General features: G+C 39.2%; 2 protein-coding genes across 4 annotated transcripts in view; one reads left to right on the plus strand and one right to left on the minus strand.

Moving 5' to 3' along the window:
* Positions 1-4,205: 4,205 nt before the first annotated feature.
* LOC116309931 (dual specificity protein phosphatase 19-like) lies at positions 4,206-26,451 on the minus strand. Of its 2 annotated transcripts, none has more exons than XM_031726658.2 (5): positions 26,012-26,451; positions 23,989-24,241; positions 16,098-16,144; positions 13,766-13,918; positions 4,206-6,943 (listed from the first exon to the last, which is right to left on the minus strand). In XM_031726658.2, the coding sequence occupies exons 2-5, from the start codon at positions 24,215-24,217 to the stop codon at positions 6,761-6,763; spliced, it is 612 nt and encodes a 203-aa protein (XP_031582518.1). In that variant the 5' UTR covers positions 24,218-24,241; positions 26,012-26,451; the 3' UTR covers positions 4,206-6,760. The 2 variants fall into 2 exon arrangements, with proteins under 2 accessions (XP_031582518.1, XP_039477935.1); XM_039622001.1 differs by lacking the exon at positions 26,012-26,451 and adding an exon at positions 24,455-24,642.
* nckap1 (NCK-associated protein 1) overlaps positions 25,429-27,971 on the plus strand; it is a 39,535-nt gene continuing 36,992 nt past the window's right edge. For both annotated transcript variants that reach the window (XM_031726656.2, XM_031726657.2), the window contains exon 1: positions 25,429-25,767. In XM_031726656.2, the coding sequence (XP_031582516.1) occupies positions 25,660-25,767 (108 nt within the window). In that variant the 5' untranslated portion in view covers positions 25,429-25,659. The remainder of the gene's footprint in view (positions 25,768-27,971) is intronic.

A 27,971-nucleotide genomic window follows, 5' to 3' on the forward strand; every position in this document is an offset into this window, starting at 1 on the left:
TGGAATCCCAAGTTACACTGTTCTGACTGTATTCCTCTGGTCTGTGGGAATAAGCCGGAGTGCAGACACAGGGAGAACATGCAAACTCACCCAGAAAAGCCCCAGTTATGGTGGTGGATTTAAACCTAAGACTTTATTGCTGTGAGGCAATGGTGCTAACCACTGCAACATCATGCTCCCTTAAATCTAACATATCATGCAGTAATGTATTACTACATTGGACTAATACACCACCTCACTGTGCAGGATTGTTTGTGGGCTTGGGAACAATAAACTTAATAAAAAGAAAAAAGCGTTCAGGTGAGGGGAAGAACTGAGGAGGGTGCAGCATGACCTAGGGTTGAAACTAAGGAAATGCAAGGACCTCCTACAGGAAGGAGCTGAAGGCTGAGCTCAAGCACAACAACATGGAGGATGTGTGCAGTGGAGGAAAATCACTGAGTTTAAGGTGACAGTCTACCAGTAGTCAGCTTAGAGAGAGCAAATGAGCTTAACGGTTTCTTCAGCAGGTTTAGTTCACTTCCTCGGCTGCCTCCTCCACCTCACACCCTGGCCTCCACACATCCACTACCTTCAACACCTTCATCCTTCCATCCTGGTGAGCTCTGTCTATCACATCCTGATCTGTGAGTCACTCTGACAAGCACCTGATTCTGCAGTTACTGGATGAGTGATGTGCAAGAGGAGGCGTACAGAGCACCAGTGGATGATTTTATGGAGTGGTCTGGGAGGCAGAAATCATCTCCTTATGAATGTAATTAAGGCCAGAAAGATGGTGATTGACTTCGGAAGGAAAAAGATGGCTATATGACCCATTAATGTGGCAGAGGAGTACAAGTACTTGGGCATCCACATCAACAACAGGTTGGTGTGGATCAAAGCGAGCTTGCACAGATGGGTCTTAAGCTTTTTGTAAAAGCATCAACAATATCCACAGATCTTAAGTCCATTGAAAGTGAGTTTCATAATGTAGACACAATGTCTCCTACAGTCCTTAGGCTCGATGGAGGTACCACCAACAAGCAGCAGACCAGTAGTTCTGTTAGTGGAAGTAAAAGGTCAATAAAATAGGGAAGGATCTGACTATTAGTAATAAATTTATAGTAATCACCAAACGTTTGACCTGAACTCTGGGGACCCAGAGCAAAGACAAACTGGGTGTCACTTGAGACATTGTAGGATCTTGTGAATAAAAGCATGCACCATCATTTCCATTTCAGGTTGAAACACAGTCTATGTAGGACAGTCAGAGATCCACAGATTATAAAAACAGGATCTAACAAGAATCAACATGTTTATCAAAACTGAATGCCTGATCACATCTAACACCCAGATTCCTGACGGCTGGGAGACTGAAAGAAGTGATAGTTCAAAATTCTCGACCACCATGGGGACAAAATCATCAGGGGAAAAATTAGAACTTCAATGTTTTTTTGTGTAGTTAGTGACAATAATTCACTTCTTTATAACATTAATGCAGTCCTGAAAAACAGATTGGGCTACATTCTGGGGTTTGCATGACATGGAAACAACAGGATATCATCTCTGGTATAAAATTGTCTTTATGGTTGGTCTAGGTGGAAGCAGATATAAACCAAAGAAGATGGGCCCCAGGACAGAACCCTGGGGTACAGCACAGGATAGAATGGGAGTACAGGACACAGACACACAGATCCAATCCAGAGCTTTCGAGGTTAGCATAGAAAAGAAGAAAGGGATTTCCTAAACGATAATAAACACTGCATCTAGTTAAGTGGGTTAAATATTTACATACTGTATATGATTTACATGTGATAAATAAATGCAGATGGCACACTTGCAGCAGAGCTTATATGCATGATTACTTTCTTATAAATAATAAATAGTAATTAGAATTTCCTGCCCTGATTATGGCTTGTTTATGACTGAATTTGTTTTTCGTGGATGCGATGGACGCACATGGAAACTAAAGAGGTAAAAGCAAACCAGGATTCACCATTGTTCACTTTTGCACTTCATCAAATCTAATGAAAGCCTGCAGGCCTGATAACATTGTACTGCTTCGGGGGAAATTATTCCACATCCTGCGTGTAAGCTACCTCTGCCTGGCTGTTAATATTCTCATATTTAGGCCTGCACAGACTGAGATGGTGGTTGGACCCCATGAGACCCCGCAGATGGGACAGCTTGTGCCATACTGTGTGCCGCCACATCCAGACGGTAAAATGTCACAAAAATGTCAGGGGAAACCCAGTTGGCTTCATAGCTGATACTCCTCAGTGATACACCATTGAACAACACCAAAGAAAAGGCCAAACTGCCCTACACTCAAGTACTGTCACAGACTGTATATTGGCACTGTTGCCATTAGTCAGGCATTGGTTCAATATCTTGTTCTCCTGCTTTTCAGCTTAAGATTATAAACAGCAGAATGGTGTATTTATTAGACAGATGTGTGGATTTATTGGGAACAACAAAGCCATAAGAACCAAATATTTAGTTATTAACTGTGACAGGGGCTCGCTCCTTCCAATCAGTCCACGGCTTTAAAAGGGGTGTTAAATAATCTATGACCTTTATAGGACCAGTAGGAATTGCAACCAATTTGGCAGAACTTATCTCCTCCTCCAAGTCTCTGGCGCAGAACCAACCTCGACCCCTCCTCTTCCCCTGAGCGACGGCGGCCTGCAACTGACAAAAACCACAAGCTGTGTTCTCGGAAAGGGGTCAAATAAACTTTCTAATGAGAGCAAAAATCCAATGCAAATGTCTCCTTTGAAGAGGTAATGATGTCAGGATGAAAAATACTGGCAAACCTAGTTGTGTTTTTTATGCTTGCTACACAGAGTTTCTAAAAAGTACTGAATAAGCTAGATCCTAATTACAGCACAAGAAATTATGTATTTTACCTTTTTATCTTATCAAAAAAAAATATTTTCACTATCAAACTCCAGTCAAAATGACAAAGTTTGAAATGGCACTGCTAATAACAACAAACAAAAACTTTCTTCTAATGTTTAATACATATTTTATTGCGTCTTTTTCCCTCCTGCAGATTTTTTGGAGGTCTTCCACCAGCAACCACAATTTATTTTAATTTGTTCCAGCTCTTCCATTTCCTCTGGATCATTGCACTGATAGAAAACACTATGAATCAATAACACAGCCAAAACTCTGATTTTTGTTTGTTTGTTTATTTTGTGCATGCACACACTTTTCTGTTTGCGTATACTAAAATAATACCTATCAGCCTATGATTATCATATAGCATGAATACAGTTGATAGCTAACTGTCACTATGACCAGACTAAACCATAAATCTTAACAAGAGGGAGTTTAAATAAAATAAGTAATTTGTCTTAAGTCGCCTGCTTGTGTTTGTGCCAATCTACCCATCTCCTAATCGCAGGCATGAAAACTAATTTTAAGAGGAAAACCTTCTATATAACCCCGATAAACACTTACATGGCTCATTTCATGCAGAAAAGTTGGAGCACTCGTTGTACATCAGGGACATGAGACTCTGTGAGGCTTTATCCAGTTTTTCATATATATGATTTGTCCCTTTTTTCAAAGCACAAACACAATTTCAGGTCAGTAGAAATTATATTTTGGAAAAGTTTCATTGTAAAGATATTCAGAGACTGTAGTGCTGAGGTGTGCACAGGGAGGAACAGACTTCTGGAAATGCTGACGCAGACACGAAGGTTCACGTCCATATTAGGACTTAACAGTCATTTCATGTCCTTCACTCATCCACTATATCCTGTGAATCTGCAAATAAGCAAGTAATCTCCTGCTTCCTCTGTATACCAGCAAGCCCATGCTCGATTTAGGTAAATAAACGGTGACTTTAATGTGCTGCTAAAATGCTCATCTGCACGTAGACAGTTTCATAACCAAGTTTAAAATTAAAATTTTATGATGATAGAGCGATTACACAACCTATCATTGTTAACATACTGATAGACTGTGTATAAAAGATGGTTATGGTCACATTAGATTACCCATTGGTTATTGTAGTCTAAAAAAGACTTGATGAGCATCTTGATGGTTTGGGAGCAGATTTGTCAGTCACATTGTAAGTATACCCTGGTTTATCCCCCTTTTTGACTGTGTACATTATAAGATATAAAATAAGATTCTAAACACATCACATTAACACCTATATCAATGTTTTATGCACAGTTTATTATTACAATGCATAACAAGTAAAATTATGGCAGTCCAAAAATGAGTTCATTGCTCACTAAAAAACAGAAATGTTGACCTAGTGTTGGTACCAGAGTATGGGAATACCAAACCCATGCAGATGCCAATACTTTTAAATCTATAAAGGCATGTGATGATTTATGAGCTTTAATTTGCTATATCTGTGCACATTTTAATGGTCATTAATCACGGTGATTTTTACTTTTCACAATAACAGGTCAACCTAGCAATACACCTTTCAGTTTTTCTCATATTCTGAAAATGGGTTTTTTGGAGACCTGGAATGTGTCTTTGGGTCACTTTGGGTCTACTTCTGTTTAGGTTATAAATAAAACAGACATCATAATCAACACAACAAGTTTCAGACATTTTTCACAGTGCATGTTTGACCTATATTTTTTAATTTCCCCAAAAATAATGACTTGTACATAATTCGGTGGGCTACATACTGAACGTTGAGGAAAGAAGCAAAGTATCAATCCTATCGCACTTATATTCATGTGATACCAAAACCAGCAATGTTATTGATACGTTCGATATTTGGATCCATCTGCCCACCTCTAACCACCCCTAACTTAATAATAACAATAACTAAAAAGAAGCCTTTAACCCCTCCAGTAGACATTAATCGGTCTGCTGAGGAAATGTTACAGGATCATGAGTCTGCACAAACTCTATTTGGAGCACTTTTGTTTGGAGCTGGTATCTTCTCCCTGTGCTTGTGCGGGTTTTCCCTGTGAGCTCTGAGCTTCACTATGAAAAACATGCTACATTAGGTCCTGTCACTGTGCTCTTGATTAAAACACTGACTTACAGCTGGATTATGTCCTCAGAAACTGTACAATGGCTGCCCACTGCTGCTAATATAATACGGTTAAATGCAGTAAATGAGTTTCCCCGCAGGGATCAACAAATGATACCTTACTCTTACACACCGTGACCTGATGATGCTGCTGAATTAAAAGTTAAGAGAATATAATGGTAACTCTTAACAGTTGTCAACATTTTATGCTAAACCATAAATGCAAACCTCAGTGCAACGCTAGAGGAAAAAGCCAAGCAAGCATTCAGGTAATTAGGATTCCTCCTTTGGGTGCAGTCTCACTCCCATCCATCCAATACCCATTCAGATACTTCATTCTGGACCGCAGCGGTGGACCGAGACATTGAGATTACCACCCTTAGAACTCAATCTACCTCAGTGCTCTGAGCTAATAGTCTAACCTTAAAAATTACTTTTTAAAACTAGAGAAATCTGTGAAATAGTGAAGGAAATAAAGCAGTGATAGGGGCATATTCACTTGCTTTTGTGTTAGTTTGAACTCCCTAACATTGCTGAATAAGTTGTCTTACAAATATTATATTATATTTAAACTACACTGAGGTAATTTCAACACTCTGGACATGAATCTGTAACAATAATCCGTTGTAAACCTTCTCAGCCAGCTGAACAACAAACACACATCTGGCCTGTAGCCTTTATAGCCATTCAAACGGTGAACATTAGGATATAATACCTTTGTGTGCTGTGTGTTTGCAGTGTTAGGAGCTCACCCCAGCGGTATTTGTCGATTAGCATGCGAGCCAACTGGATTCTCCCTCATTATCTAACAAGCTAATTACAAGCTAATTATTTCAGGAGAGCGGGGTTAGCGCATCAACTTTGCAAAGTTGTGAAATTGATAGAGACAACGCTGCAGTGAGGGCAATCATTATAATTGATGGTGTACTTGTTTGTGTAGTTGAGAAAGGTATCAAGTAGTACCTCAGGAAAACCGGTGCGTCTTTAATTAGAAGACAATCTATACTGCAAAGCAAATAGCTGTGTCTAACATTAACAAATCAAATAGTAAGTCAATTTCCCAGTAGAGCTTTAACCATATTTTTTCAACTGTATTACAAAGAGACAATGCCGAAGTTTAAAAATAACACACTTACTAGCACTAGGCATGCAAATGTTTATTACTTATTGGCAGATTCATTTACATAAAAATCAAAACTGCAATGTTTCAAGGGGAGCCGCATGCAAAATCAAATGCACATGTTCTTCCTCTGCCCTGTAGACATATTTGTCTTTTCAGACTGTTTTAGTGTGAGTCAAACAGTTTGGGAGATACTGACTACAGAAATGTCTGCTGTTTCTTGCTATAATGGAATTAAATGGCAGTTGCCATATGGTGTTTTAATGAAGACTTAAAACACTCGGCAGCGATGTCTCTTTCCAGAAATATTGGCCTGGTTACGCAGGCCTTGTCTCTTTATAAAGGAACTATCTTGTTTCTGTTTTCTACATCTGCCAACCTAAACAAGCATGCAGCTAGCTAACACTGCAGCTCAACACAGTAGGACACCCGTCACCCTGTCACAAGCATGAGCGTCATTAGAAGTAGCTGAATACTATCTCCTGGAAAGTGAAATGGTTGGTGAGTGTAATTGAGTAGAAAGAAAATAGTTCCCACATAAAAATGTTTGTGATGTTATCACAGGGCAAAGACTTCCCATTAGTGCTCCAGTTATAATTTTGATTTTGTCACACAGTTTTAAAAGCAAAAAACAGACTTTTAGTCCCTTAGGATTTGTATTTCTGTAACTGCTGATAAAAGCCGGGGTTTGGGCGAATCGATGGCCTCGCCAGCTTAACCTGGCTGTATGCATCATCAAATGAAAGCCCCTCCCTTAGCATCAGATACCCAATCACGATGGAGGAAGAGCGGGACACACCAGCGTTACAGTGGACCAGCAGCACACCGCCCTGTGGAAAGAGAATGTGACTGTAAGACCAAAAACAGACAGTAAACATTAAGAAAAGTCAGGATTTCACATCTCAACTTCAATCACAACCTGTCCTCATGGTAAATTAAAATTCCTAAGAAAATATATAACACTGTAAACATAAAATTGGTTGCAGTTTCTAACAACCATTTAGCCATTTACAAGGTCATTTTGAAGCTTTAAGGCATTTAAAAACCATGAAAACGAGTACACAGTTATTCAAAAAAATTATCTGTTTCTTAGCAAGTCTTAAAAGTAGAAACAACGTCAGGTGCTCGAACTGTGACCGAGCATTTTGAGTTCTTATTCTTCTTAGTTTTATTCTAGTTTAGGTTTCCAGTCTATTCTTGTCTTCTGTGTCAGTATGTCATAGAATAGAATAGAATAGAATAGAATAGAATAGAATAGAATAGAATAGAATAGAATGCCTTTATTGTCACTATACAGTTGTACAATGAGATACAGAGCATCTCCTACTCACTGTAAACATTCTGGGGGAGGGGGGGCGGGGAGAGGGGGTACAGTTCTGCAGCGCTATATACATATGGACAGTATTAACATAGGGAAGAAGATGTATATATATATATAAAATGTACAATTTACAAGCCGTAAGTAATATGTAATAAATAGTGTTATGTATGTACAGTTGAGTTATTGCACATGGAATTGGTATAAATAGTGTTATGTATATACAGTTATTGCACATAGAATTGGTATAAATAGTGGTGGTCCATAGAGGAAGTGGAAAGTGGGGGGCTGTGTTAACGGTGCATGTGTGAGTTCAGGGTGGTTATCGCTTTGGGGAAGAAACTGTTTTTGAGTCTGTGGGTTTTTGTGCTGATGCACCTGTAGCGCTTCCCTGAGGGAAGCAGGCTGAACATGTTGAAGCCAGGGTGGGAGCTGTCCTTGATAATGTTTGCTGCTCTGCTGAGGCAGCGGGAGGAATAAATGTCCATCAGGGAGGGGAGAGGGCAGCCGATGATCTTTTGCGCTGTCTTGACCACACTCTGAAGCCTCACTCTATCTGCCTTGGTGCAGCTGCCGTACCATACCGTGATGCAGTAGGTTAGCAGGCTCTAAATGGACGAGCGGTAGAATGTCAGCAGCAGGTTGGAGTTCAGCTTGTACTTCCTGAGGACTCTCAGGAAGGACTCTCATGTGTTTCTTGTCTGCGTGTTTCATGTTGTCATGCCTGTGTTGTCATACCTAAGTCTCTACATGTTTCCTGTTTTATTTTGAAAGTCTTGTGTTTCTTTGTTCAATGTGTTTAGTTTTACTCTTCCCCTGTGACGTTGTTATGTTAATTTGTGTCAGCTGTTTCCTCATGTGTTTCCACTTCCCCTTAACACCTCCTGTGTGTATTTAGTCTGCGTTTTCATTCAGTGTTTGTCAGGTTGTCTGTGTTTCCTCCCATCACGTCACATCAAGTTCCATGTACTTCATTATTCTGCTCAGGTCGTGTTCTTGTTTTTTTTCTTCCTTATCACAGTTTCTCGCACGTTCCTGGTCAGAATCATGTTCATGTCTATTGTCATAGTTATCATAGTTGAATTATAGTGACCACAGTTTAATTTCCCCAGTTTAGGTTTTACTTTAGTTTTTGCCCCTGTTCGCTTTTTGCTTTATTTTTGTACTCATGTTTAATCAGCCTGAATAAACAGCTCGCCTTTTGTTTGAAACACAGTTCCGTCTCCTTCCGTGTCTGCAATTGGGTCCCACTATTCACTCAAGACACAGTCAGCTCCTGCTGACAGTGACAAACAATCTCATATGAACAACAAGACTTAGTACTTTACACTGTATTCATTTAACAAAAATCTATGCGGATGCCAAAATGCAGGAGTGTGCGAAAAAATAAGACCATCTTTATCACCATTACTTGAAGTCATTGTTTTCTCTAGGACTTTTTGTGGAACAATTTTGGCCCACTGTTCTTTGTCCCGTCACAGCATTTCAATTGGCTTGAGGTGCACACTTTGGTTTTAAGCTTCCCTGGGAATTAAAAGGATGAATAGCAGTCAGTTGCAGGTAATCAGATGCACCTGATAAACTGATGATCAGAAAGTGTGACCACCTCTATAAATGCACGTTTCATCTGCAGCATTGTCGTGTGTGTTAACACGATGCAAAGGAGGACAGACATCGGATGTTGAAGAAGCAACTGTTGCTGCCCATCAATCTGGGAAGGGCTTTAAGGCCATTTCCAAAGTCCATTATTCCACAATGAACAAGATCATTCTTCTGCAAAGGATCTAATTATTTTTTTATTATGTCCTAACATGTAAAACATTAGAAATGAAAGAGGGTGTGCTTTCTTTTTCACATGACCGTATGGCTGAGGTTTCTACTCCCACTTCAGTAAAACAGAAGTAAGTAAAAAGCATTACACTGAAGTATCAGGGTGTCTCTAAGTTCACAAAGATCACTTTGTCTCTAAAGAAGAAATCCGTCTACTAAAAGAGAATTTTAAACACAATTTGAATGGTATAAATAAAACTTAGATTCACATCAGTTTTGCTTAAAGACTTTCATCGGATGATATCTCTTAATATTAGCGCACAAAGTGAGCTTTCTGTGTGGCCACATACCAGTCGTAGGTAAAGGTGAATAAATATGTTTTTATGCTATTTATTAAAGCTTAAAGATAAATTTCACTGTATTTTGTACCTGTTATTTTCTGATTCTTTAATGTTCCTGAAGCAGCATTAGATGGATGATGCAGAGCAAGTTGAGAGAGAGTAAATCTGCGTCTGAGACTGTGTGAGAATGTGTCAAAACTTTGCACTGTGATAAATATTAATGTTGATGTAATTATTTTACTGCCTAAAGTGCCTGGCTGGAAATATTTTTTTAAAAGTCTAGCCACATCTTTAGACAATGCGTGCAGGCCCACGGCTCACTTCTGAAGCTCAGTGTATTGACACTTTTTTGTCTCTTTTATTCACAGCGAAGTCTCCCGTCGCAGAATGAAGTCTCTTTTCAGGCTGAAATTAAGTGGAACTGAACGTGTGAGTGCAGTTTTGATTTTTACTGTCCATCAGTACCCAGGAAGGAGAGGATATTTAAATGATCTTGCTGCAAGTGGCATGCCATCAGAGTGCTTTCTTTTTAAAAAAAAAAAAAATAACAATATCCAGCAGTTCCACTGGGAAAAATACAATTTATTGAAGTGCACACAGAACAATATCTGTATTGTGCTGTATAAGACCCTCTTTTATAAGTTTCCATCTTTCAAAATGGTTGATCTGCCCTTTTATAATATCTGTGCTGGTGTCTTCAGTCAGCATTGTTACATATTAGGTCTTGTTTTCCTTCTTTACAAAAGAAAACTACAGAAAACTTCTGCAGACTGAAAATTGCCTGAGCTACATAATCCATCACAGCAAACACAGAGACTTAATTTGGTTTTGTCAGTGTTTCTTGTTTTGCTGTTATTTCATTGCGCTCCAGTTGAGTGTTTTCATATCAGCGCTCACATCACATTATGTTCTGCTTACGGTCAATCTCCAGACACACACACACACCACACACACACACACACACACACACACACAAGCAGAAAGAGATGCAAGTCTGTGCCAGGAAATAATCCCTTAAAAAGTATTTCATACAACATGTAAAATCACTGAGGAGAAAATTGAGTTAAAGCACAGAAAATTTTACTTTGCAGACTACATTAGATGACCCCAGCATAGGCTTTTAAAAGGTAATCAGGGTTGCTACCTCACCTTTGTGCTGAGTTGCAGATAACTGCCTCCTGTAGATGTGTGTAAATGCATCAGAGTGAGGCAGCAGAATAGCTGTGTGTGCACACTGACATGTTAAATTAGCCAGCAGATATGAAAGAAGGCATTTTCAGGCTGCATGAATCTCCTCAGGGAAGGTAGATGCAGGAGTTTTAAATAGATCAGATTTTCTTTTTTTTATGTTGGTGTTGTTTTTCATTTTCATTTAATCTGGCAAAACCATAAAAGCTGGTGAGTTTGTCTCTGTCCTCTATATGTACCAATCAGCCACAACATTAAAACCACCTGCTTAATACTGTGCATCTTTCCCTCTGCCTACCAAATCAGCTCTGACCTGTCAAGGCATGAACTCCACAGACCTCTGAAGCTGTCAGGCACCAAGACATTAGCATCACATCCTTTAATTCCTCTAGGTTGCAAGGTGGGGTTTGAGACCTGCGAAATAGCGAAGCCAAGTCGACACCATGGGTGTCTTGTCATGTTCCTGAAATCATTTGTAATTTAGGTTTGCAGAATAGTTGCATTATCAAGCTCAGAGAGGCCACAAGAGTCGCAAAAGGCATGTACATAGACACCAGTGTTCAGGCAGGCGGTAATACACACGGACTGATCGTCTACTTGATAATACAGATGCTAAAATAATAAATCTTATTTATTATCTGATCTAATAATAAGAGGAAGCTCGTTCAACAGCGGTGCAACTAAAACAGCAACAATGTGGATCCCCTTCATTTTAAGCTTGGACTGTGGAATCTGTAGCAGCCATTGATTCCCTGATCTGAAGGGTTCGGGCGCAGAAACAGGGGGTTAAGAGTTCTGAGATATTAAGTGGAGCCATACCATGTAGTGGTTTAAAAGCAATCAATAAAATCCTAAATTGGATTCTGTAGGAATGGGAAGCCAGGGTAATTCTGCGAGGACTGGAGTAATGTGTTCGATGGGTTTGTGAAGAGCTTTGCTGCAGTGTTTTGTACCAACTATAGACGACCAACTGCTGCATCATTGACGCACGTGCGTAATGAATTGTGCTATTTTAATGAGCAGGAATTGATTGTGGGTGAGATGTCCTGTAACATGAAATCTAAAGTTTTTGTCCAAATTTTTTAACAGAGCATTTCTAAGCATACTATTTTTTTTTTAATTTTTCTTGGAAAACATCAGTTAGTTTTATTTTCACACAATTACAACAACAAAAATTACCCGGGTGAATATTATTACCCCCCTGATAAACTGACCTTTTTATTGAGCCACAGAACAAACCTCTGCTGTGCAATGATGTGGTTGAACTTTGTAACGCTCAAAGCTTTTAAAATCAAGTTAAAACTTTCATTGTACTCACAGTATAAAAACTTCAGCAAGGGTTTGAGTTGTCACTTGAGAAAGCACCTTGCCAAAAACAAAAGAAATCAGCTTAGACTTGAGAAAAAGAATTATTGATGCTCACAAAGGAGGAGATGGATATACAAAGTTATCACAGCATTTCCAAGTGCCAAGAACAGGAGTGAGAAGTATCATCACGAAATTCAAAGACAGCCACACAGAACAGAACAAGCCTGACAGAGGTAAGAAGCAAAAGATTCCAAAGACTCTGGAATGAAAACTGGTGAAAGATGTGTCTAAAGACCCCAGAACAACTGCCAAGACTAGTGAATGACTTAGGCAAATCAGGGATTGTAGTCACAGAGAAGACAATCACTAGAACCCTTCACAGGAATCGACTGCAAGGCAGCAGACCAACAAAACTCCACTTCTGCACTTCAAGCCAGACTGAAATATGCTAACGATAACCTGGAGAAAGATTATGCTTACTGGAAGCGCGCCCTTTAGTCAGATGAGACAAAACTAGAGCTCTTATGTTTGGAGAAAGAAGGAAGAGGCGTAAGACCCTAGTAACACTATCCCCACAGTGAAATATGGTGGTGGAAGTATTATGCTGTGGGGATGCTTCAGTGCATCTGGAACTGGGAATCTCATCAAGATGGAAGAAAACATAAAGAAAGAAGAATATGTGGAGATTTTGAAAGAAAACTTCAAGCAGTCTGCAGAAAAATTGGGTCTGTTTCATCACCCTTCATCTTCCAAGTTCTTTTTCACAATTTAGGAATAATTTAATCAAAAATCAACATAATCTACCCAAAACATGCACCTGGTGAACTCCAAGGTGAATGCTACTGACCGACCTGCACAATCCTGACTTGTATCCCACTGAAAATAGTTGAGGTAAACTGAAGACCAATGTCCATCAAATCTGAAGAAGCTTGAGATATTGGCAAAAGAAAAATGGGTAGGGAAAGCTCAGATGATGTGCGACACTTGTTGAAGCAAAAAAGGATACACAATTGACTATTAACGTCATCATTAGAAACCATTTCCGTTGGCGATGGACACTAGCAGCATGGGTGGGCACTGTGACCAGTCTGCAGATACACAGGTATCTGTGATCCTGTTGATAATTCACCAGCCCTCCCGCCTTGGACCACTTATGTTAAGTACATGGAATAAAGAATTAAGGGGCAAGGGGAGTAGGGGTAATATTCCCAGAATAACTCAGATTTTAGATCTAGATTAAAGTTTTAAATTCACATGAAAGAAAATGCACATACGTATTGATAAAAAACAACAGCTTTTTAAAGTTTTCTTAAAAGGGATTTTTGATTAGATGTCTGATATAAAGTTTGTGGATAATAAAGGCTGCAGACATTTAAAGTTATTAAAAGCGTGACATTAAATGCATTAATGTCATGCCTTTTAGCCTAACATCAGTCTTTCATGTCTTGCGATTGCATTTTATGCTTCAAAAAGATATTGGAGAAATTTGTGGAGTTCATCTTGCTGAACACAAAGTGTAAGTGTCAAAAAACTTTACATCCCATAGGGCTTATTTCTGTAATAATCATGTTTATGGACAGCTTCAGTTCATTTTATTGGCAGTTGAACCAAAGCAATGCCAGCCTCTGGGTTGGCCTGCAAAGAACATCATCTCTGCAGAACTCTGCCTCTATAACTGCCATCCAGGTAGAGAAGTGGATGACTTTATTGTAATTGTGTGTACGTACCTGTTCCCGAGTCTGATCTATGAAGGAGCTGCACTCCTCGAAATAGGAAGTGATCTCGGTTTCTGGGAGGTCCAGGATCTGAAGCGTCTTATAGACCATCTTATCTGGGAACAGGTTATCGACTCCATATGCAACATTTAGCACATGAGATACCTGACAGAGGGGACATGGGGAAGAGGGAGTGGGTGCAGAGACATGAAACTCCTTGAGCAAATGACCCCTGAGCATTGACTTGCTTTAAAAGCTCTTTTTGCCTTGACAGAAGAGTAAGAGAGATATTCTGTCAGCCATATTGATGACATGACACAAGCTGAATGTGACTGAGAGAGGGCAGAGGCACTGGGAGAAAGAAGGAAAGGGGAGAGAGATGGAGAGGAAAGGGTGAGGGAAGCAAGAGGGAGCGAGTGTAGGCAGGGAAGAAGACAGATGGCTCCAATTCATTTTGCAGTATCTGTCTACTCTCACTTAAATTTAGCTTACCTCAGAGGGCTAAATTCTCTCCTCCGTTACATCTCAGCGTCGCACTAATGTGCTCTGCTTTTAGACTACTTGTATCATCTAACATCCTCTTCCACGTTAAGAGACAAGTTAGGCGTTACACTATATTTTTTATTATTGACAACAAATCCCATTAAAGGCCAAAACCAACAGTGAAATGATCCTTCTTGGAAGTATTGTGTGTGTATCAAAGTCTGATAAATCTCATTCCGGTATGCCACAGAGCTATATTATTGCCTAAAAAGTATTAAAAACATATCAAACACACACAGTGTAGTTTATTTTCTGTCCTGCTGCTACAGTAAATACTTCCACACTTAATATATATAAATCTGTAGCTGTAAATAGTCCCAACAGATGTACTTATTCCTCCTAGTTAAGTAATGTTGGCTAAAAGTGAAAGTGAGCCTCGTTTTAGAGAAATTTTGAGTCTTGCCACACAAGGTAATAAGAAACATAGTAATCAGTGTTAATTCATTGAGTTTTTAAAATATCCCTGTATGTTCCGATTAGATACATAATAATTTTTTCATTATTACAGATATTCCTTGGTGGATAAAAGGCACTTTTGACAAACCACAATTAATGTAGAAGGCTAACTTCTTTCCTGTAGTTGCTGCCTTTATTTCAAAATAAAGGAAATGACATAAGGCACGATGATGATAAATAATATAATTGTGTCTGCATGCTAAATGTCTGGCTTTTGACATCCACATGGGAGTTTTTGTAGATGGAAAAGTGAATAGAAAGGCAAATGCAGTAGAGTTCAAGCAGTAGAAAATGTGCCTGCAATAATCCAGACAACCAGAGAGTTGATCACTATCAAAACCACGACTACAGGAAACCAACTAAGCACCAGGCGTCTACTGGGTGCTGTTTTCTTTGGCTAAACCTGCCTGGAGCAACTAGGCCTTTAAAAACAGATTACATCAAAATATGACATTTTTAGAGTGTGTCTTTAGTTTTATTGATATTTGATCAACCCAGCATCTAGTACAGACATACAAACTATTGGAGGATGGCAACAGTTCGACAAAACACGCTTCTGTCATTTATATACATCAACGTGTGACTTAGGGTTCTAACCGGTTAATGGATGGTTTGTGCCGAGGTTTCCAAAGCTGCCTCCTGACTAAAAGTAGGAATCTGTAGGTTATCTCATGATTGTCCATAGGAGTTCTAAAAATAAGACTACTCTTCACCATTCACTTTTTAACCAAATCTGCTTTCCAGTATACTCTTGCTGGGTTGGGAAATGGACGTTCTACTCTCTGTAACATCATATCTATAATATGTCCGTTTTACATTGAGTAGATCTGACATTCTGCCAGTCTCAATGTGAGATTTACCAACAAAATACTCCACTGCAGTGTTTAAAGGCATTGTTCTACTGGTAAGAGTAGGTTTTTATAAAGTGCCTTTGGGCAGGCTGTCAAATCTCCTGAGTTTAATAGCTATCTAAGAAAACCTGAATTTAGACAGCCAAGGTTTCATCCTAGAAACAGGAAGTGAAGGTATTCGAAATCTCTCCAATTCATCATCCTGAGACTGCACAGGCAGCAATATGCCCATGCCTGGGAGCAGCCACTGCAGAGAAGGACTAGTCACATTTCACTGATGTGTAGGAGCAGCACTGAGACTTACTGTAATCATTTACTCCCTCTACTGTGCTAAACTGTCACTGCATGAGTCATGAAGCTCCTCTGGCTATTCGCTGGCTGCTGCTGACCCACAGGAAAGCTCAGCTACATAGCTGCCTCTAATCTCATGTCACTACACATGCTATCACAACAAAGCAAGGGCATGCCCGCCCTATTGATCCCTCTGTACTGACCTTATATCTCTGCAGGGTGTCAATGTCGTGGGCTGCATCCTGAGAGCCTGAAAAGACAGAAACAACTCGATAAGAAGGCAGACAGATGGGGCATGCATCTGCCTACCAAGTGTGTTTAAATAAAGCTTCTTGTAGCATGATGATAATTCCTCAGCCGTAAAACTGCTTAAACCAATTTAATAATAGACATATTTTCAGCACACCGTGTTTATTTACACCTCTGAGAAGTAAAATGTACCATTTAGTCATATTTCTTTACTGGGATGCTGCTTTTTTGAGTAAAACTTGAATTTTCACAACTAAAACCAATGCCAGACACTGTGACTGAATGACCTAAAGAAGTGACTTTGGGCTGTGGGGAAACATGGCAAGGTATTTTCTGGCATTTAATAGATTACAGATGATCAAACAGACCAGGAAACAGCCACTATCTCATGAAAAGGATACCTTTGACCCTATCGATATGAGGATGTTTTAAAGCGGTGCCAAGTTTTGTAGGGAAAGCAAAAGCTGAAGGATATCAGCAACAATATCACTTCGTAAGAAAACATGCAGACACAAAACCCTTTTTGAACAGCCGCAATACCAAGCGGGGAAGATATCAGTCAGCAAAAACCAAGAGTAAAACGGCTTAAAGCTACAGAAAAAATCTGGGATAGGAATCAGATGATTTGTGTATGTAGTCACACTCGACTAGGCTTAAAAACTGCTGAAATACAGTAGTTATTCAGAGTTATCTGTCACTGCAGAGAAGGAAGTGCATGATTCTTTTTGCGAGAAGAGACATTTTCATGACAACAAACCTTCATCAGCAAAATTTGGAAAGAAATAATGCAGCATAGAGTGTAGGTGGAAAACTGCATTATCATTATCATCATTATTATTATTATTATTCTATACATATACATAAATTAGCAGATATATATTCACTATCATTCTCCCACTCACAAACTCTTTTAATTGTTACTTTATTATAGCTGCTGCTCACTTGTCCCCATCTAAATCACCTTACTGTATCTAAAATAAATGGAACTGATCATGTTCATCAACTGAACACGGAGAGGGACAGAGAACAAGTCAGGGTGCATCATGGGACATTTGAATATTTAGTCAGAAACTGAAAATCGCTCAAGAAATCACTGCGTATATTTAAGCTTATAAGCAGCGCTGTGGAGTCATCTATATGGAGTTACATGCGAAATAACACAATGAGCAAGCCTGATAATTGAAAAGCATTGAAACTCATTTTGCTAATTGGGAAACCAAATATTTAGATACTTTACATAAGTAAATGGAATACTACAAAAGTTTTGGCAATCACATACAATGTATGTACTGTGACTGTTTGCATTACTTTATTTGTATATCATGGTAATGGATTCATGAATGTGTATATTACTTTAATGTTGCAGTAGGAGATGATTTTAATTACTATGTATGTATATTAATTACTGTATATTGCCTGAAACTTTCAACTATAATAACAGAGAATTGTATATCAGCAGATTTATACTTTAAAATTAGCAAAATAGTAATTATTTAAAGCTTGAAAATAATGGTATGAAGAACAAAATACAGTATTTGCATCCAAAAACTGTTAAGTAGAATGACCTGGAAATACAAGTACTGTAAAGTACTTGAGTAAATGTAGTCAGTCTACACGTCACTAGTGGCCCTATCTTTACCAGTGGTGATAGCACATGCATGTATGTGAAATGTGGGCTACTTTGTGTTTGTGGTGGTGTTGCTTCTTTGTTCCTTTGCGTATGCCACAGGAAATACACACATTCGTTTAAAAAATATTTTTGTAGTGCCATTTCTGAGTTTTGTAGATCGTCATGCATACATTTTTTATCATGGTCAGAGGAACTGTAGGAGAAGGGGCAGGTAGGATGTTAGCCCCTTTCACAGAGCTGGAGCCGAGGAAAGGGTAGTGATCAAGGCAGTGGCTTTACCCTTTCCAGTACAAGTCAGTCTTTTAACCAGTGAACATTCCACTGACATATTACATCAAATGCTGTTGGGTTTATGAAAGTCTGCACACAAGCATAAGAAGGATGTGAGAATAACTGAAAGCAAATTACTCCAGGGTGAACTAAGACCAAAGCAAGAAAGAAATCACAGCTAGCTTTCTAAAGCAAACCAAATCAGACAATCAGCATATGAGGGAAGCCTTTATGAGGAACACTTACAAAACCTGCTGAAGTGAAGGCAGTGAAAGAATTCTGTCCCTATTAAACTGGCTCATTCCTCAGGGTCTGGTTTTGAAAGGGAGCAAACCCCCTGGGCCAGCCTCTTCCTACAGAGCTCTGAAGTTGATTCAAAAAAGGACCAAAATCAGAGAGAATAAATTAAAATATCTCCACACAAATGACAGCAAGTGGAAAATATGGTGTTAACCACACAGGGGTGATTTTAATAAAGATAATCTTTAATTAAAAAAAGATATTCTGCCGCCCTTGCCATTCTACAGCCCCAGGCGGTGCCCTGTCCCTGCCTCTCTGCCAGTGGCAGGGACTAACACACTACTTACCCCGACTGATTTATTATCATTACTTGTAGCCGTGATGGAGGTGGTAAGAATGATTACTTTGGCATTTTTTCCACCACCTTCCCACCCCTTCTGATGCAACCCCCTGCTCAGACATTGTGGGACACAAGCAGGTATAGATATAATGATTCAGTCTTGTTTGTCTTGTATTTGTTTTGTGTCTCCTCAATGTCCTTGACCATGCTTATTGTTTTGCAGGCAATAAAGTTAAAAAAAAAAGAAAAAAGCAACAGCACTCCAGTTTCAACTGAGAAAGGAAATCACGCAGGGAGACAGTTAAAATAGAGCAATGATCTCTTTCCATTTGTCAAATAACTCCTCATGAAGACAGCAGTGGAAGTCTTGAGTAGCAGGAGCTGGGTAATTATGTGAGGGAGACATATGGGCAGGAAGCAGAATATGATGGAAGCACTTCCTCCAGACTTTCCAGGGTGGATTCTCAGCTTGCTGTCTTCAAAGTAGCAACATTTGCACTCTTTGCATTAGCCAATCCACTTTTACGTAATGCCAAACTCATGGTGTTGAGATGCACATCTAAAGCCAAAGGACTGAGCATGTGTTTGGAAATAAGCCTGCTCCGGCCCATATGTCTCATCAGTATAGAAGAAGACGATTTACAGTGACACTTCTGTGAAAGGATGCCAGGATTTTTAGAGCACTTTTTAAATAAGAGTCTGACAGGGGACCTTGTTCAGCGAGTATGCTAAAGAAGAGTAGACAGATGTCCATCATATTTTTAGTGGTGTGTGGCAGATGTTATTAGAAAATCAATAGACTCAATGTGCTGGTGTTATTAAAGCAGAGGTAGACATGTTTTTGCTTTAACTTATAATAAATTATTATTATTGCACAGTATAATAGCCAACTGAATATTAATGTGGTCAACAATTAGACTGGCTCTCACCGAGAAGAGGAAAGCACTTTTATTTTCTGTAGTTTTCCCCACGTAGCTGACATGGTGGAAAGTGGAAACAAAGTAACGGTGGATACAATCCGCCAAAAGAAAACAAGCTCTGTTGTTAAAAGGGAAGGGATAAGGTGAAGTGGTAGAATCACAGAAACCAAAAGTAAAATTAAAGTGAGTATCAAATTAATGGAGAGAGCTTCCCAACATGAGAGGGTTCAAAAACAGTGTTTAGTTGTTACTGTTTCTGTTGTAACAATTACTGCACAGGGGATGAAGACACATTAAAGTTAGGCCCCAGTCATATAGCCTTAGAGGCAAGTTGAAAACCACCAGTTGCGAGGTTAAAATGTGTAATGCAGCTGGTTTTTGGCCACCACCGCAAAATCAATCGCTAAAGCCTCATTTATGCAGACCTAGAGAGTTGTCTGTGAACTCAAAGCAACACAACATGCCACTGGCTAAAGAAACTCAAGAACAGATGAGAACCAAAGTGATCTATCAGTCTGGAACGGGTGACAAAGCCATTTCAAGGAGAAAACTGATGGTGAACCTTCCCAGGAGAAGTCGGCCTATGAAGATTACAACAAGAGCGTGCTCACAACTCATCCAGGAGGTCACAAAAGAACGCAGAACTGCAATAAATGAAATCATCATTGACAAAATGTATTTTGTATTTACTCTGGTTATCAGTGTCTAATATTAAAATTTGTTTGATGGCCTGAAACATTCTAGTGTGACAAATATGACAAAAAACAAGGAAGTCAGGAAGGAGAGAAATACTTTCTTTCATCACTGTACATTTCCCCCATAGCAACTGAGGGTGCCAGAGCATCACCAACTGGTCTCCAGGCCTGTGTGACTGAGGTTTTGCCACTTTCATTTTTTAGTTGGCAAACTTTGCCCCAAAACCTTGAAATTAAGTCGATACTTCTATTGATTTTCACTGCATTTCCATTTAGTTATTTTTGTATATCATTATTACACGTTGCTGCTTATCAGTGAAAATTGTATCTGTGTTTTTAATTGGTAAGGGAGAATCCTCCCTTTGAGCGACATGTACCATGAAAAAATACTGAAGATCATCACAATGAATACCCCGCACACACACAGAGAACAACGTCTCTGCTCTTGCCTGCAGATGTTGTTGTAGATGCATTTGAATCAATAATGGGAAAAAAGAGTCAATTTTTATTCTATAAATAATGAGATTTGGTAAAAATGTGTCTTAATCGATTGCTATTTTTTATATTTTTATCTCCATCCTGTCTCTCAAAAGCTAGAAGAGGAGCAATCTTCTTTGCCTCCATGGATCAGATACACTACACACGGTCATTTTTAGGTCTCCAGATAAAGGGAAGGGAATTTCTCCTACAGCATGTGTGTGAGGGATTTTTCCTGAAGACTTTTTTGGGCGTTTCTTTTCAAAAGATGTTTAAGGCCACAGTCGAAGAAAAATAATGTTAGTTTAAGCCAGTGGCTGTAATACTACTACTACTAATTCTACTAATTCTACTACTACTACTAATAAGAATAATAATAATAAATTGCATTTATTGAATTATTTAAAGTAAAATGTTCTGTTTCAAGATTCCAAAGTTGCTCATATGAGATATTTCCTATATGTTTTATTACCCTCAGTCAAACACAAATCAGTTCAACATTGTATTTGCTTGAAAGATCAAAAATATTAAGCACCAGCTAGTTAGCTTAGCATAAAGACTGGAAACAGGGGGATGCGGTTAGCCTTTCTACACGTTAAAAATAGAAGCCCAACAAAGTTTCTACAGCGCTAGAGACATTTGGGTTAAATGAAAAACACCCAAACCTGTAAGTTGGAACGCTTTGAAAGACTTTTAGTAGGTAGTTTATTTTAATTTTAGGATGGAGCCAGGCACACTATTATACTAGGACTCTTCTTTGGCTATAGCTTCATATTAAACGCATCTAAAAGGGGGAACGAATGTCATTTCCATGACTTGACACTTTGCAAGAAATATAAAATCGTAAAATGTTTTTTTTGTTTGCTTTTTTTAACCGATATTGTGGAGATATAGGAGCTGGTTTAAATTGGATGATATTTATGTGTATGTCAAAATATAATAACTGTCACTGGATTGTAGCCAGAGGACAGCAACACATTATAAATATTAGCAATATCACAGCATCAAGCCAAAGACAACTGAGGGAGTCTGCACAAAGCCTTCAGAGAGGAACTTGCCTCCAGCCTGACAGAGCTGTACTGTACTCTATTTACAGAATATACAATGAAAATCTGTCACAAGAGCACTGAAAAAAACAGAGAGGCAGTTACAAAAATATCAGAGAACTATTAACACATGCCCTGTCATCCTGTACAGTGTGATAACAGGTTGATGTGACCACTGAGGTACTTTGGGGAATGAAAACAGGTTTTAGTGTTTGAAGCGCATGGATCACTGTATGGAAGAGAGTCACCTCTGTTGAGCCAGACAGGTGTAATATTTTATTGATCCCTGCTGAGAAATATTCTCGTTGATTGTTTCTCGCAGTGAGGTCAAAGTGCAGCGTTAGTTACAGATGTGAACAGCAACCTCAGAGCAGGGTGGGAATTCAATGTCAAGCTCAAGGACGCTTCAGGATGGATGCATACTGACATGTGGAAAGCTGCATCCTCCAGCTATACGGCCAAATCAACATTTATCTTTGGACAAATTGAAAATAACAACAATGATTTATCCATTATTGGGAATTAATAATGTTAAGTCATTGCCACAGTAACTGGATCTGCACAGAGACATTATAAGAGTCCTGAATTTAAATCTGTGGGAAGGTTCAGCAACAGTAAAGATGGTGGTAGAGGTAAAATGTCCATGTAAAAAAAAGCTTTTTAAAATCTTGTTTTGGGGCAAAATCACCAAAATGTTTGAGCATTTTTCTTAGATTCGACTGATGAAGAAGTTTGATCATACAAACACAAATCAACTTCTTATTTGTGTCCATGTTATACCATTGACTGTATATTGAATCCTGCTATGAAAAGCCTGTGTGCTGTCCAGTTGTATCACTGTGTGAAAAGCATGGGTAATATTCCAGTAAATGTACCATTAGAGAGTAGGTGACATGCATCCTGCATGCTCTGTCCAGGCAGCTTCTCCATGTAAACTACACAAAGAGTACTTCCGGAAGTGCATATGCTTCTGAAGTGGACTACTTTCTCCCGAGTGTTAGATGTGACAAAGGAGAAGTGTGGAAAATATCTGGCGCTTATTGTCCTCAAATTGTTTGTTCATGTGTGAAAACTGAGGGACGCTGCATGCTCGTACAATAACTTGTCAGTTACAACAGAGCCACATGACTCAGAGTTATTCAACCCCGCTGCCCTAAAGAACGCATTAGCAAATCATTCCTACCCTTCTCTGTGAAACTGTGCAATAACTTTTCTTTCTGTGATATGTGAACACGCCTGGCAGGCATAAAGTTCCACACACATATTTCTGTATTATACCATCCTGCAGGTGCTTCTTTGATTTATAGTGTACATATTATTTATTAATGGAATTTGCACTATGCTCTTGTAAAATCCCAATCTTACTTTTGTTTTTTTTACTGTTGTGTGTGTGTGTATATGGGGGGAGAGAGAGAGGGGAAGACATGCGGCAAAGGGCCGCGGGTTGGACTCGAACCCGGGTCATCCGCTCTCAGCCATGCGGCATATGGTCGCCTGCTCATTCCAGAGATCTCAACCGGTGCCCCAGACTAGACTCTTTTAAGACTCAGAAGCCAATAGGTGAATTCGACTGAGAAAACTGAGCAATTATGCTTGACATGATATTGACTTACAAATCACAAGATAGCCAAATACCCTGTTTTATCACTAATTTTACGCTAAACTGGATGACAATTTAGAAAATGACCATCATGCTCTATTAAATGAGTCTTGAACCTAGTGATTGAGACCACAAACCCATCAGGAAAGGGTTTACTGAGCTCACAGAAAAAGTGAGAAGTAGGGCTGTTTTTCCATAGACTTCTAGACAACTTGAATTCTTTTTGCCCCCTGCCAGCCATGAGAACGAATACAGGTTTACAACACTTCTGCAGCTACTTTACTTGTTAGACCCAGATCAATTTCTGTTGAACCATGCATATTCCCAGATTCACTGTTTTCTGTTGAGGGTTACTAAAATAGATTTGCATGCTTTAATATTCAAAATGCAAAACTGCTGACACTCTGTGTAATCAGCAGACAGCGATGAGAGATTTCTGTGTTACGTTTTGTGAAAATATTGGTGCATATCAGGCAATCTATATGCAGATATACGTGTGATAGGCCAATAGGCCAACTGCTAATAATGCCCAACAGATATATCGATCTGGTTCTAGAATAGTGCAATCATGTGGTGGGATTAGCACTGAAAAAAAAGCATTTGTAAGAATGGTGCTACAGCGATTACCCAGCAGGAGGAACGGTCTGACGACACCAACTTGGAGGTCCAGGCTGTTATCTTCTACAAATCCACACCCATTTCCCTCCTCCAGCTCTTCAACCTGCTCCACATCTCCCTCTCCTCCATCACTCCTCCTCTCCAGCAGCTTTTTGCCTGTCACTGTGGTAACACGCGTGCACTGTTTCTTCAGTCGGTCTTTCGCGAAGCCGTGGATCTCCTGAGCCAGTGAATGCATCACAACAAAGTTTACAGGACTCGCCTGAAACATACAAACGTATATTTAGCTGAAGCATTAAGTTTGTAATTGATTTGTTAAGTATTGGTAATGTATAGTTACACAAACTGGGCTAAAAGTGTGTATGCCACAAGAAATGTTAAACTAAAAGGGGGAAGGCACTGATGTCTGTAACAAGTGAAGCTGATGTCTGAATGTAAACACATCACACGTTAGTTTCTCTATTTTTGCACTAACCTAGTTTTAAATGGACTGGATTCAATCAAATTTCCGCAAAAGATTAGACCGCTGCTGCCTTAAAATGGCTTTATGCCATCGCTGCAATAGAATCTCACATTATCACAGCTTTATTTTTTTAATACAAGATAAAAAAAATTTAAAAAACGAAACAATCTGTGAGAAAGGAAAGCTGCGACTGACAGCTGAATCGGAAGCTACGTCACAGTGTGATGCGTTCAAATGCTCAAAATAAAATAGTAAATTTGTTAGATTTTTAAATGCCTGGTTTCACTGTTAGAAAATTATACTTCTACTTAATATTTTTATCCCTGTTTATTGTATTTATTTTGATTTCAAACTATTTTTCATCTTATTAAGTTTTTTGCCCAGTCATATTCTATTTGATTTTATTGAGTCATATACTCTTCTACTTATTTTTTAATAACTGCAAGGGGCAGAGGTAGTGATAGTGAAACCTGCTATGACGTATGATTAGGAGATGATGGCACAAACAAAAAGGACAGGAGGTTGAGCTGGAGGTGGCAGAGTTGAAGATGCTAAGATTTTTATTGGGTGTGACCAGGATGGTCAGGATCTTTTGTTTGTTTGTTTTTTTAAACGAGTACATCTCAGGGACAGCTCAGGTTGAAGGGTTTGGAGACAAAGTTAGAAAGGCAAGGATGAGATGGTTTTGATATGTACAGAGGAGGAGCAGTGGATATAATGGATAAAGGATGTTGAAGATAGAGCTGCCAAACAGGAAGAAAAAAGGAAGAGTCCAGGGAAGGGAACATACAGACGGTTGGTGTGATAGACCCCTATTCTACTTATTTAAACTACTTTGTTATAAGCTGTTAATGTTTAGCTGGTGTACCAAATGAATTTGCCAACTTCTGTTATAAAAAAAAATCTTAGCATCATCTGGAAGTATACACCAAGTGTTTAATATAAAAAATTAACGAGGGTCCGTGAACGCAGCATTAGCCAGCCTCGTTGTGAAAACCAGGACAACTCCTCATCCAGGGAAGGAAAAAAAAGAAAAACAGGCAGGGAGACGGTGGGGTGGAGTACAGGAAGCTGGTAGAACATGGGCGAAATTTAATCTAATAACGACATAAATCACAGTTTCCATTTCTTCCCTATTTTTACCGAACAAAGACTGCGGAGATTTGTGGAATTTTTACTGGATTGCTTTGGCGATTTAGGCGAACAGCGAGGAGAAGATGTCTCGGGGAGTGATCCAGCCCAGCCAGCAGAAACTGGCAGAAAAACTCACCATCCTCAACGACAGAGGCATCGGGATGCTGACCCGTGTTTACAATATCAAAAAGGTTCGCACACACACACGCAAGGCTGTGCCCCCCACTGATCGCATACAAGTCTTTGAACAGATTTTTTTTTTTTTTTTTTTTACGGACATCCCAAATTAACATCAGGGAGATATATGGGATTAGCTAGCACTGATTGCTACTCTCACGGCAAGAGCAGTTAGAAGATTTTTAGGTCTCATTTTAGACATTAGGCATTATTATTATTTTACTAACTGCGTGTTTATGTGCGTCAAACGACACTTACGTTATCCCTTTGGTATCCCTGGAAGGAGGTTGTGGGCACAGCTAGCCACTAGCTGTCGCGTTAGCTTGCGGTAAAGCTGGCCATTGGATTTACGACGTGAACTGATTTCCGGTTAGATTAATGAAAATGGGAGTTGATTGTAATAGGTAGCGCCATGAACAAAAGGAACCAAAACAGCCAAACAAGCCCCTTAAATCCCTGGGCCTGCGTTAGTGGTGGGAGCTAGCTGCCGTCGTTGGCTGCTATAATGGCGGCGGCTGCTAGCTAAGCTAACCACTGCTAATGAAGCTAGGAGTCGGGCGTCGTCTCTCTCCACCAAGAGCCAAAACACGAAGCACTAAAACACCAAACTCCGGCTGCAGGCAGCCTGTTAGTTCACCCCAGTCACTGACATATACACAACCGAACTCGATGCTTTTTTTCCAGACCTAGCTGGCATGTACCTAGTTTAGCTGGGTAAACTAATTGTGGAAAAAAAAAAAAAAAATGAAGCGAAAGTAACGAGTAAAGTCGGTTAATTGGACATTTGTTCGGTTGTTATTTTCAACTGATTATCGAACAAATATTTATGATACAACCAGAATTTAATCTTTTATATATATGCTAGTCATTGATAAACGAATGGTTTCATTTGCACCCTAGCTGTATCCAGCAGGCGTTTTGCTTGACTGCATAAATGCTATGCAGTTTGACATCTGTCCAATAAGCTTTTCATGTGTTAATGTTAATCTTTAAAGGCACTTAATGTAAAATTATGTGCTTAAAAGGAGCTAAAAAATACTAAGTTAAATAAAGCTATCAAGAGATCATTTAGAAACCATCAGCATGACTTCATAGCCAAAACGGCTGTGTGCTGTAATAGAGAGATATCAGCTGAAACTAAGCTAGGCTAGGGTAAAGCCTTACTTTCACATAATACCAGTTTGTACCTGCCATTTATTTAACCAGGCAAGTTATTAAAATTTTTTCTTATTCATCTGGTTAAATGGCAGCCTGGAAAAAGTAAAGCCTCTTGAGGAAATTGGGGTCTGTATAGAGAAATTTCAGGGCTGCATTTTCCTGATCACGTTGAGAAAAGGGCTTTAGCCCTCTCCTGAAAGATAATTTATAAGGAGTTGGGGAAAGAGAAGAGAGTCTGGCTGCGCTTATAAAAATCTCCTTAATAACTTGATGTGGTCTGCTGTGGTGACAGTATAATGCCCCAAAGATGAATTACAAGAACCTTATCTGAGATACTTTGCCCCCCTTTGCTTTTCAGTGTTCAATACGTAGGAATAAATGGCTTATAGAGTGAAATGTAGTGTCTCATTGAGTTGACACTGCTGGAGAGATGACCCAGTGTAACTCCTGCCTTTATTAAAGCTTTCTGAGCCTGAAGTAATATTAATTAAAGTTAAACCTTAAGGTTGAATATGCAGTATTGGACAGAAATGATGCAAAAATGAATTATGCCAACCCTTTAGTTAACTGTAAAGATTTGAACATGCTAAAAATGCATAGAGTTCTTTGAAGCAAGGCAGAAACTTCCTAAGAAGCAGATTTTATCACAACAGCCTGCGTTTCGTAATTTTCCTAGTTGGTATAACACGGCTGATAACATATCAGGAGGTTATGAAATTAAAAGAAAAACCAACTTAATTAATGTTTACCCCATCAGCTTTGTTTCACAATCATAATGATTGATTGCTGGATAGTGCATTGCTATGAATTATGGCATGGTATTATCTCTTTTCCTTTGATACAGGATGCTTTATCCTCTGCTAAAAGGAGGTGACAAGGGCCATGCTGATCTCCTTTCCTTCATATTTAGAGGATCAGAATCTCACCAGCTCTTTTTATGGCTGTCATGCAGGTGCTTCCTGCTCACTTTGTTCAGTTACAAATTAAACTAAGCAAAATTGACCTTTTTTGACCATAGCCTTAAAGTTTCATACCAGAATACACCCAAAAGCATCAAAAA

The sequence above is a fragment of the Oreochromis aureus genome, linkage group 13, assembly GCF_013358895.1.
Source record: "Oreochromis aureus strain Israel breed Guangdong linkage group 13, ZZ_aureus, whole genome shotgun sequence".
In the NCBI taxonomy this organism is placed as follows: domain Eukaryota; kingdom Metazoa; phylum Chordata; class Actinopteri; order Cichliformes; family Cichlidae; genus Oreochromis; species Oreochromis aureus.